General features: G+C 43.5%; 1 protein-coding gene across 4 annotated transcripts in view; it reads right to left on the bottom strand.

Moving 5' to 3' along the window:
* SLC22A15 (solute carrier family 22 member 15) overlaps window positions 1-9,275 on the bottom strand; it is an 86,708-nt gene extending 77,433 nt beyond the window's left edge. For all 4 annotated transcript variants that reach the window (XR_007126769.1, XM_047726832.1, XM_047726831.1 and 1 more), the window contains exon 1: window positions 9,118-9,275. Coding sequence is in view for 3 of the 4 variants with exons in the window: in XM_047726832.1 (XP_047582788.1) it covers window positions 9,118-9,204 (87 nt within the window). In the remaining variant the exon portion in view is untranslated. The remainder of the gene's footprint in view (window positions 1-9,117) is intronic.
* Between the last annotated feature and the right edge of the window lie 2,685 nt (window positions 9,276-11,960).

The following is an 11,960-nucleotide window of genomic DNA, read 5'->3' on the forward strand; positions in this document are numbered from 1 at the left end:
ACAAACATAAGGCCGATTTTTGACAAATGCGGTATTAGCAATGGTAGAAATGAGGTTAATGAGAACATAAAGAAAGTGGATGGGAATTCCAAATGGGAGAATAAAGAAAAGGTTGCAAATGTGACACCTGAGTGCAGTAGTAAAAGGCTGGTAGTGGGTTAATCGAAACCAAACTCAGGGGAAGGAATTTTTAGGGAAAAAAAAAAAAAAAAAGCCAATCAGAGTCAGGAAAGCAAAGAACCTATGTTTAATGTTCTCTGAAGAAGTATTACAGGATTAGCTCACCTTTTCCCAAAATTCAGTCATCTGAATACCCCTCCAAGGGTTTTATGTGTTCATTTTCTATTATTTAGGTGATAGCCTTATAAATCGATTCAATTTTTTTCAAGTTTTTACTTAAATTCCAGTTAACAGGGTAATATTAGTTTCAGGTCTACAATAGAGTGATTCAACACTTCTGTACATCACCCAGTGCTCATCATGACAAGTGCCTTTCTTAATCCCCAACCCCTATCTCACCCATTCCCCACCCTCCTCTCCTCTGGTGACCATCAGTGTGTTCCCCAGAGTTAAAAGTCTGTTTCTTGGTTTGCCTCATTTTTTTTCCCTTTGCTCATTGGTTTTGTTTCTTAAATTTCACATATGAGTTAAATTATATGGTATCTTTCTCTGATTTATTTTAAGTTAATACTCTCTAGCTTCGTCCATGTCATTGCAAATGGCAAGATTTCATCCTTTTTATAGCTGAGCAATATTCCATAGTGTGTGTGTGTGTGTGTGTGTGTGTGTGTGTATTACATTACAACTTCTTTATCCATTCATCAACCAATGGACACTTGGGCCGTTTTGACTAATATAAATAATGCTGCTATAAACATCAAGATGCATGTATCTCTTTGAATTAGCATTTTTGTATTCTTCAGGTAAATACCTATTAGTACAATTGGTGGGTTATAGGGTAGCTCTATTTTTAACTTTTTGAGGAAGCTTCATACAGTTTTCCAGAGTGGCTGCACCAGTCTGCATTCCCACCAACAATGCAAGAGGGTTCCCCTTTCTCCATACCCTGGCCAACACCTGTTATTTCTTGTGTTGTTGATTTTAGCCATTCTCACAGGTGTGAGGTGGTATCTCATTGTAGTTTTGATGTGCATTTCCCTGATGATGAGTGATGCATCTTTTGATGTGTCTGTTGGCCATCTGGATGTTTTCTTTGGAAAAATATCTGTTCATGTCTTCTGCCCATTTTTTAATTGGATTATTCATTTTTGGGGTGTTGAGTTTTATAAGTTCTTTCTATAGTTTGGATATTAGCCCTTTATCAGATATGTCATTTACAAATTCGATTCAAAATTTTTAACTTAAGTAAATTTGCAGAGAAATACAATTTTATATCAATAGAGATATGATCAGCTAGATAGAACTATAAAAATAAACACCATGTCATAATGCCAAGTGTTGGCTAGTGTGTTTTTATTTAAGGTGGGCCACAAGAGAGATTTTCAAGCAAGATTTGGCAGGTAGGGGGAAAGCAAAGGAGCAGCCATCTTGTTTTCTTGTTCAGAAGCCTGGGGCAGGTGCTTCTGCGCCTCACATACATTGCGACTTCTTTGTTGGCTCACTTTGTTGGTGCAGCAGGGCAGCTGGGCCTGCGACTGAGCCACGCTCCCCTGAATGTCCGTCCCCTCAGCATCTCTGACTCCTGGGCCAGGTGTGTGTTTAGTTCCATGATGGAAGGCAGTTGCTGCTTCAAGGCTGGAGGCAGTGAGAATGACACAGATTCTGGTCATTTCCAGTAGATTCCAGATCAGTTTCCCTTCCAGACTGCCTACCCTGCAGACTTTAAGCTCCAACAGCAGACACAAAGACAGCAGCCTTACAGGGACTGCTTAGCCAGCTCCCACAGTGGCATATTGTCAAATTTCTGTAATAAATTATTCACTGACTTCATGTATAATCCTATACCTATAAATATATATGCTACACACACACATACACACACAAACGTGGGTCCCCATCCCAGGAGTTCTGCTTCCTGCCTCTCTGGTTGAACTGTGACTGACACCATCTTGAATAAATATGGCCCAATATTAGCACTTACCAAATCTGGAAGTAGGTACATGTGTGTTTGTGACATTATTTCCTGTATTTCATTGGAAATGTTTCATAATTTAAAAAGAAGTTTTAAAAGAAAATGAGTAATAAATAAAATGAAAACAGAAAAATGTCATTACATTCCAACCAGGCAATGTCTTCTGCCAAGGACTGACCCCTTCTATAGTTCTTACTTGTAGTTCATTCCCTTTGTTAAAACAGAAATACTGGCAAATGTTTTGGGAGGTGCTAGCACCGAATGAGACTTTCTTCTTAGAAAAAAGACAGATTAAGTAAGAAGGGAAGGAATAACCCTCTCACTTTATAAGCTAATGCTATATTTAATACTACGTTCATATACCACCTAAATCCACCATGCCAGCCATTCTTTGGGACACCAGAGAATGCAGAAAGACAGAAGGTTAACAATGACGAGAGGACACTTGTAATGACAAGCACTGGATACTAAATGTAAGTGATGAATCGCTGAATTCTACTCCAGAAACCAATACTGCGCTGTATGCTCACTAACAAAATTTAAATTAAAAAAAATTTTAAATTAAAAAGGAGAGATTAGAAATGACTGATGGGGTAATAGAGACTCCGGAACAAAGGTGAGAGGATATCCCTGGAAGGAGGGGAGAGAGGTCTTCCTCTTGGACACTGAGGAGAAATATAATGATAAGTGAGGATCAAAATTAATTTTGAAGTAAAAGGAAGGTACGTTTAGGAAGTTTACACTTCTATTCCACCCATAAAGTTGGAACAAAGAACATCTGGGGAGAAAGTGAGCAAAGCAGTCAGGAGAAACTTGAGCTTGGGAAGTATGGTCAACAGCCAAGTAGGAGAAGTGCGTACCACAGCCAGACAGTGGCCTAAGAGCATGGGTTTCAGAACTGTGGAAAAGAGGAACCAACCAGCCTACGTTTGCAACAAGAAAGAATGAAATAAGCAAATTCCAGTCCAGCCCTATGTTGGAACACTGCGCCCTAGCCTTTAGAAAATATGTGATTGCTCATTTATGAGCAGAGCAAGGCATTCATAATACTGTTGAGAGACAAAAATCAGGTTAAGATCCAAATTTATGCCCAAAAGGCAAACGTATGCATTTGTATAATGAAAAGTCTGGAAGGAAATCTTCAGAAATGTGAGCACGTTTCATGTCTGGATGGGCGAAGTTCTGGTGTGTTTTATTTTTCTTCTTTTCTCTTTTCTATATTTTCCTTTTTGTACAATCACCATATACTACTTGATGAGCATCATAAGATTCCTGAGTGCAGATGTCAGAAGTCTGAGCATTTGGTTAAGGAAACCAGAGAGGAGACTCCTGAGCTGCATGTGTCTTGGGGCTTGCTGGGTCCCCCTCCTAAGGCAGCCTCTGACCGTGGCGATGAGCCAAGCTCCTATTCTGCAGACCTCAAGGTGACATGGACACAACGCCAACCAACTGCCAGGCACTGGGCAACTTTAAGAAATCCTGAACTTGCAGAACAAATGAATTAAACCTTCACGATCCAGCCATTTCCCTGAGCACAGTTGTGCTATGGGCTAGTGAAGGCTCACCTACATGAACTCACTTGGCCATCTCACAGCACAGGGTCACAGCATTCCAGCCTAGCGTTCTTTCTGTCACACACTTCCTGTTTTCACACTTCCAATGACGTGTGTGTGTGTGTGTGTGTGTGTGTACTGTCTTATTAAGGGAATATCTTCTCTGTCAGGGCCCAGGCTAAGCAGCTGTGCTGTGGGAGGCCATGGCAGGCACGGTGTTGGGGATCTGGGTGCTGGAGAGTTGTCGAGCTGATTGCTTTCCAAGGTACATCCCAATTCTTGAGAATGCCCGAGACTCAGAGGAGCTTGCTAAACCTCTCTGGGGCTCCCGGTATGTCCAACAACTCCCTGGATGGAAATCTGGTCTGATCAGTTTGCAACTTCATCTGCTTTACGCCAGGGGGCAGTGTCTGTCTATAGACAACAGCTTTCCTGAGGCCAGACTTGGGGGGCAAGCATAGCTCTGGTCTCTCTGAACTATGGTGCCCCACTCATCTAAAGGGATGGAAGAACACCAGCAAAGGTTCCCCGGATTATCACCCAAACTCACGGCCACTGAGGGCAGACAGAACTAAATCTAAGGGTGAGGGCAGTGTAACACTTGCTCAGACTAGCAGAGAACCCTGGTAGAGGTTCCCTTGTTCTGGAGTCATGACACAGCAGCTCTTACTAATGCCCTACGTTCTCATCATGGCTGACCCCCTGGTGCTGGTGAGAAGCCCCTGAGGCACAAGGGCTGGCCCTAATGACTAACCCGGTGAGGTCTTCACTAATATGGACGGTAGGAACTTCATTACCTGCTTGTGGTTGAGAGGCTGAAACCACCTCAGAGACCCCTCACGGAGAGAAGCCTTTCCATGAATCTTCCGGGGAGACTCAGGCACAGAAGCAAAGGCAAGCAGGTGGGACACATTCATTGTGACAGTGGTTCTACACAGAGTTTAATAAAGCACCCTGAACAAAACTCCCTCTACCTCATGCTCTTAAATGTTAAACTCACAGACCACAATTCCCAGCGCTAACTGGTTAAAGGAACAGCAAAAGGAGAGTGGATAGTTAATCTCATACTGTGAACGTAGCATTTTCTTCTAAGTAAGCACCTCTTCTTTTCTATACCATTTTTTTTTTCAAAATTTAACACAGAGAAGCAAAACAAAATAAAATTCATGAACCCGCCATCACAACTAACTAGTTTCACTTTATTATATATGCTTCAGATTTTAAAAATACAATTATTATGAACACAGAGCAAATCTCCTTTGCAGCTCACCCGTTCCCACCCATCCCTTCCTCCCTGGAGGTAACCAATCTCAGAATTTGGTGTAGAGCCTTCTACTCTATAGGTTATACTTCTTCATTGTCCATATACATTCATAAACCAAATATGGTATTGTCTCCTATGTTTTTACAAAGTTTTATGAAATTATGTGTCACATTGTATACATCCTGATGGCTATTTTTTTCCTTTAACATTGGGTTTTAGAAATCCATTCCTGTAGCTATTTATAGATCTGGTTCATTCACTTTAACTCTCACATTCTAACAAATTTATACCACACTTTAAATATCTGGTCCCTTTCCGAGAGTCATTTAGGTGGTAACTCATTTTTGTTATTACAAACGGTGCTGCAATAAACATCCTGGACAGATCTCCTTGTGCCAGGTTCAAGAGACATTGGGAGGACACACACCTAGGAGTCCAACGCTCGGTTTTAATCGTACTAGGCAATGCCAACTAGTTCTCTAAACTGGTAGTTCCCATGTCTCATTTTCATCACACCTGGACTGTAAGACTATTTAATGTTTGCTAATCTAGTAAGTGCGAAATGATATTTCATAGTCATTTGAATATGCCTGTTTCAAATGGCCAGTGAAGATAAACATCTTTTCACGTGTTGACTGACGTACTTTCCTCTTCGGTAACACTACCTGGTCAATCAGTCCGCTTTCTAAGACACCACGGAAAGACATTTATTGCATGAACGATTTAAATGCGCTGATAGCTCCAGGATCTAATAAATAAGGTTGGGGTTATTAAGCATTTACATTAAAATAATGCGTTCCAGAATACCAGATGCCTGTCCCTCAAGCTCAGGTCCACAGTGTCATCACAATTTTGCTGGTGAAACTAATGCTTGTTACAGGTTACATGTTGGCTGATGGATGTTTTAAATTCTGTGCAAATCAAACTACAATCTGTGATTCGTGATCCCTAGGAAGATGAATGAGCTGGAGTCTATGGCTCAGAACAAAGAAGTAGGATCCCTTTTCACTTTGTGTCTAAAAGGATCCAAAAACAAAAAACTGTATTCCAACACTCCTCCTCCAGACGGCCTGGCGAAGGAATATACACAGACGCAAACACCAAATAATGATGATGGCGTCAAGTCTGAATCACTGTCAGGAAATAGAAACAGAAATAGAGTACGTAGAATTATTCACATTTACGTACCACAAATAGCTCTTACCCAAGGGAAGGCACATGTATCTGGAGAGTAAGAATTTCTCTAACTGCAAAACAAACTACTACTGCTTGTTCATAAGACAACTGTTTTTACATAAGGCAATTATTTTTTCCTTTAAGCTTTTGACTCCTGTATTTTTAAACCGCACAGCACTATTATGAGGGGCATTTGCATCTTATCATACGAAGAGAAATCTACAAAATCTGCCTCTGTTCTTTTCATATCTGAAAGTTGACCACTACAGAGATTCCAAAGATTGTGGTTTGCAAGGAGTGTGAAGATTTGTCTCCTAGCTAAAGGAAACTGGATATTGACGTAACTTTTGATGGGCCACATGATGCTATCAATAATCCAAGAAAACAGCTAACCTAAAGACCTTTAAGAGTCGGCTTTGTAATGAGGTTTTGTCCTTTTAGTTTGCACTTGGATATGTTCGAAGGAAAGGGAGTTAAACCATTAAAAATAATACTAATGGCCCCAGAAGGAAGAAAACTCAAGAGGATATAAACTTGCCATCTCTGTCCCTCTGGTTCTGTGTTTCTCAGCTGGGGATGGTCATTACCAAACCACAGATGCAGGAAAGGCTCCTGCCGTAGCAGAGACTCTGTCTGGCAGTCCGATCCACAACATGCAGCGCTCTCAGGCAGGGCTCCCTCTCCCTGGCAGGGCTGCTGCACAGGTGGTCTCTACCTGTGTTACCTTGGGCAACAGGAGACCAGGGTTTGGGTTTTATTTTTTTTAAGACTTTATTTTTTTAAGTCCTTGACATCCAACATGGGGCTCGAACGCACAACACCAAGATCAACGTTCCACCAACTGAGCCAATCAGGCACCCCAGGGTTTTTGGGTTTTAAAGCAAACATCAACCTCCCATCTAAGCCTACTCTGAAAAGGGCTTCTTAACTTTTTTCTCTGTTGGAAGAAGCAACCTCCACAAGACGGTGAAAGCATCATGTTACAACTGTGTAATGGGGCTCCCAGACTCCCACTCCACAGGCCAACCCTCACCAAAACCATCTCCAACAACAGACTTGGTAGAGAGATCTTTGGTGACCATTCACTCTCACATCCAGGATAGCTCTAGGTGACCCCAGGACCATGTGGATTACATATCTTAAAGGGTGGTTAAGTCCTCAGAAACAGGTACCGCTGGGAAGGATTCACTTCTGCCTGGAGTGACGCACCTATTCTGTTGGGACAGACAACGACAGGGCACCTGCCAGCTAACACGTAAAGATAAAGCCACTCATTCCCAACACTCTTAAGACCTGGTTCTTTGATGGCAAATACTGACCACATGTCAGGCAGGCATCAGTGAACAGTCATGTTTTCAGGTTTCGAGTTCTTTGGTACAACACTAACCAACTGGGTCAGCCATAAAGAAAGTAAGTGAGGGAAACAACGGGTCCTGAGCCCAGATCAGTAGCCTTTTTAGTGCTGCACACCCTCAAGGTAAACTTATTTTCTGTAGGCCTGTAAGAAGATAATGACAGCAGTCAGAGTGTAGGGATAGGGGCAGGGATGGCACTGTTCGGAAAAGGAGTCCGGTGCCGGGAATTCTCGGTTAGAGGAGGAAAGAAAAAGAATTTTCTCAAAGAAAAAGTATTATAAATGAACAACAGGCATCTCTGATACAATTCTATTTTCTAGGTATTGAATATTCTTTTGTGATTTAGGAAAATCGTTTTTCTCCTGCAGGAAAATTACTTTTAAAGCTGAAAGAATGAACTTAAAGGAACTTCAGAATATTGCATATTTGTGAACTGAGAACTTGCTTTGCTAGAAAAAGGACACATACCATCTATCTGTCCATCATTGGAACAGCTCTTCTGGCTGGTGATAGAACCAACTAAACTTGTAAACATTTTAACAGGAAACAGAATCAGTATGACAATCTGTACCTTCCCCCACACCCCTATCTGCCTGTTGAGCGTTCCCTTATGCCAGGTTTAAGCAACTGGCTGGCAGAGTGGTGGTTAGACTCAGGACTTCCTGGTACTTTCCCTAGAATAATTATCATCACAGGGTCATTGTACTTATTTACCTGTCCACCTCCCTCAGCGCCTAGAAGGCAAGCTTCACCGGAAAGGGGCTTCCATTCATCCATCACTGTAGTCCCTGCTAAGCACATAGTAGGTAGGCACTCACTAAATATGTGTTGACTAAAGGAGTAGTACAATGACTGACTCACAGCAGATGGTAATAAAGAATTTGTGAATGAACTGCCTTTAGAATATTGGGAGCAGTAATTGATGTTAAATGGACCATTTAGATGGGCAAAGGAGGAGTAACTCTTGCCTGGCAAAGTGTATCGATAGTGACCTTGAGCATACAAAACCCGCATTTTTAGGCTGGGTGGGAAAGCAGTCCAAGACTTCTGTACAATGAAGAACGGTGTAAAATGGCATTATTCAACTTAGAAAAGTCTCCGCCCGAGGTTGGCCTCTGGGCAGAATGACCCAGCAGAACTTAAAGCGGAGAGGAAGCAAGGCTCTGCACGGAAAGCATCTGGCCATGAAGCCCCGTCGAATCCAGATACCCAGACCTGAAGGAGGCCGCTCTAGACCGGACCTTCGCGAGCCTGTGATCAGAGCTCTCTCTGTGCTCCAGATTCCAAGGTGACGTAGCCACAGGTGAGAAACAACTCCCTCGCGCATTCACCGTGCAGTCCAGATGACGGCGGAACTGGGCATCATCTCTTCCCCAGCTCAAGGGCTGAAGTACACCCCCTCAACCTTCTCCCCCTTCTTCTCCCACTCGAGGCGGCGGGATGGGTGGGCCTGGCGGAACCGCCCAAGGGGGCAGGCTCTGAGGCTTGGGCCGGCACCGCAGGCCAGGCCCGCCGGCGACCTTGGCGGGCTGCGGCCCAGGCCGGCCCTCGCGCGGGGCGGAGTGGGACTCGCGGCCCTTCTGGGTTTGCCGGGACGCGGCGGGGGGGGGCGGGGAGGATGGTCCGCGGGAGGCGGGGAAGCGGGGCGCTGGAGGTGGGGAGCGGCGGGGGACTCACCTGCAGCAGCACGGCCAGCAGGAAGCACAAGTACATCTGGTAGATGCCCATCTCCCCCACCGCCTGGAACGCCTCTTCCACCTCCATGGCGGGCCTGGCCCGGCGGCCCCGGCTCGGCCCCGCTGAGCCGAGCGGGAGCGGGAGAGGGTTCAGAGCGGGAAAGGGGCGGGGGCGGGGGCGGGGGCGGGAGCGTGCGGGCGGGCGGGCGGGGCGGGGCGGGGCAGCGCGTCTGCGCGGGCGGGGCGCGGCCCCAGCTGTACAAGGCCGCGGGGCTGCCTGGTGGGGATCCGGGTCCGAGTGGGCTGGCTGGGCGCGCCGCTCTCGGGGCGAGGGAAGAGGAAGTGGGCTCGGGGTGAGGCATCCTCGTGGATGGAGAAACACGGAAACAGCGCCAGTTGGCACCCGAGCCCTCTTGGGGCGGGGGCGCGATAACTGGGCGACCTGGGGGCGGCCCTGCATTGTTTGTCCTGTTGCCCACATGGGGGGGGGGGGTTTGGGGGCGTTCTGGAGCCTTCAGGGAAGAGTGCTGGTCAGGCTTTGTTTGCAGTCCTACTCTGTGCTAGCTTTGTAGAGGTCACCGGTAAACAAATTCTTGCAAAGCCGCGAGATTCATTTGCAAACAGAAATAGGCAGGAGGGAAAAAGGAAGTACAAAAGAGCGAAGGTGAAGGTGTGGGACGGGAGGTGATGGATGCCAAGGTGTTTGAAGGATCAGCAGCATTGGCGAGGCAGGGCAGAGTGACCGGTCGCCTGCCTTAAGTCCCCTCATTCCCGCACCTCCTGAGCCTGGTTTTAACAGCTGCTTACTATTCCCTAGTCGGAGCCATGACCCCCAACACACTGTGGACTGAAGAGGTGACCAACTAATGTTTTATTTAGGCTTTCACATCTCAGAGAGTGAGATAGGCCTGCGGTTTTCTTTTCTTCCTACTGTCCTCGCCTATATTTGGCAGGAAGCTCATAGTGGTTTCCCGAAACCAGGTGGAAGTGTTTGATAAAGCTCTCCTTGAAGCCATCTGGATTGGCTAGTTTTGCAGGGTGATCCCTTTTTTTACAGAGGTAGATAGAAGGAGATACTACATAAATTTTTATGGCTTTCTTTCTTTCTTTAAATCAGGTTTATTTTCCTAAAAATGTTTCTACTCTATCGACTGTTACTCCTGTTCTGTAATAAACTTGTTCAGCTTGTTCTCTTAAGGTTCTATAAAATCATGCTCTGGCTCTATTTATGCCCTATTTTTCATTGTTAACATCGTTTATTGTTTATTTTTCACTCTTATCAGTCATGCTACGGGTTTATCTTTAAAAAAAAAAAAAGACCCAATTTTTATTTTGCGGTTTTTCTTCTTGTATTTGTTTTCTATTTTGTGGATTATGTGAATTCTTTTTCTCCTTACTTTTGTTACTGTATAATTCCTTTATTAGCTACATGACTTGAAAGTTTAGTTTATTTGCTTTTATTTTTACTTTTTTAAAAGAATAATTGTATTTCAGGTTATGCATTTCTCTTTGTCCTGATCTACAAGTGTTGTCATGTGGTTTTGTTGCTTTTAGTTTGGAATATTCCATTCCATGCACTGTCCTCTTTAAACCAATGAACTATTTGTTAAGTTTTTCTGTTTCTCTCTCTTTCCCTCCCTCCCTTGCCCCCTCCCTTTCTTTCTCTTTCTTTTGTTTCCAAGTAAATGTTATTGCTATTTTTTAACAATCCTTTTATTGCTGATTACTAATTTAAGTATTTAAATGCTTTTTGAACAGAGATGATATTAAATCTTGCAAATTGTTTGAGGTTTTTTGTGACCAAGTATGCAGTCATTTTAGAAAAATGGACTGAGTGTATTGAAAATATTCTCCATGTGTTTGGGTGTAAGGTTCTCTATAAATTAGATCAAGCTCGTTGGTAGTATTCAAATAATGTGTATTACTACTGGATATATCAATTTTTAATAAATGTGTCAAAATCTTCTGAAGTGTTTATCATTTTTGAGTTTGTTTTTTTTTTTAAAGATTTTATTTATTTATTTGACAGAGAGAGATCACAAGCAGACGGAGAGGCAGGCAGAGAGAGAGAGAGAGAGAGAGGGAAGCAGGCTCCCTGCTGAGCAGAGAGCCCGATGCGGGCCTCGATCCCAGGACCCTGAGGTCATGACCTGAGCCGAAGGCAGCGGCTTAACCCACTGAGCCATCCAGGTGCCCTCATTTTTGAGTTTTTATCAAGGTCTTTTTATTTCTGTGGGTTCATAAAAGTACCAGTTGAATCGTTCCTTTTATCATGATAAAATAGCTCTTTTTTAATGCTTTTTGTCTTTTTATTTTGTCTAATGTTACTATTGCTGCATCCGAGGGTTTTTGGTATTATTTTTCTTGTAATTTTTATTTTCATCCTTTTTTGTTCATTATGGTCTAGGCATGTTTATGGAGGGAGGGTCTCTTTGTCCATCCAATTTGATAGTCTTTGTCTTTTAACATGTGAGTTAAATCCATTTATACTTATTGTGAGTGATATATGTGGAATTATTTCTACCATTTCATTTTCTGTTTTCTGTTTTCCATCATCTTTTTTTTCCCCCTTCTTGGCAATCTGTTGGAGTCCGAAAGCCATTTTCATCCTGCCCTTTTCTCGTTTTGCTATTTGGGGGACCTACACCATCATGATGATGATGATTGCACCATCATCATCATCATCATCATCATTATTATTTCGGTAGTTACACCTATATTTTTAACATCTACATGACCGTACACTCTTCTACAACGTTCATCGTTATTTAAAATTACCTCTATTCTCTTTTCAAACTCATAGGAACCTACAAAAGATTCTGAAGGGATGCAGAACAAGTCTCC

This window comes from Lutra lutra, chromosome 4 (genome assembly GCF_902655055.1).
Source record: "Lutra lutra chromosome 4, mLutLut1.2, whole genome shotgun sequence".
Classification (NCBI taxonomy): Eukaryota; Metazoa; Chordata; class Mammalia; order Carnivora; family Mustelidae; genus Lutra; species Lutra lutra.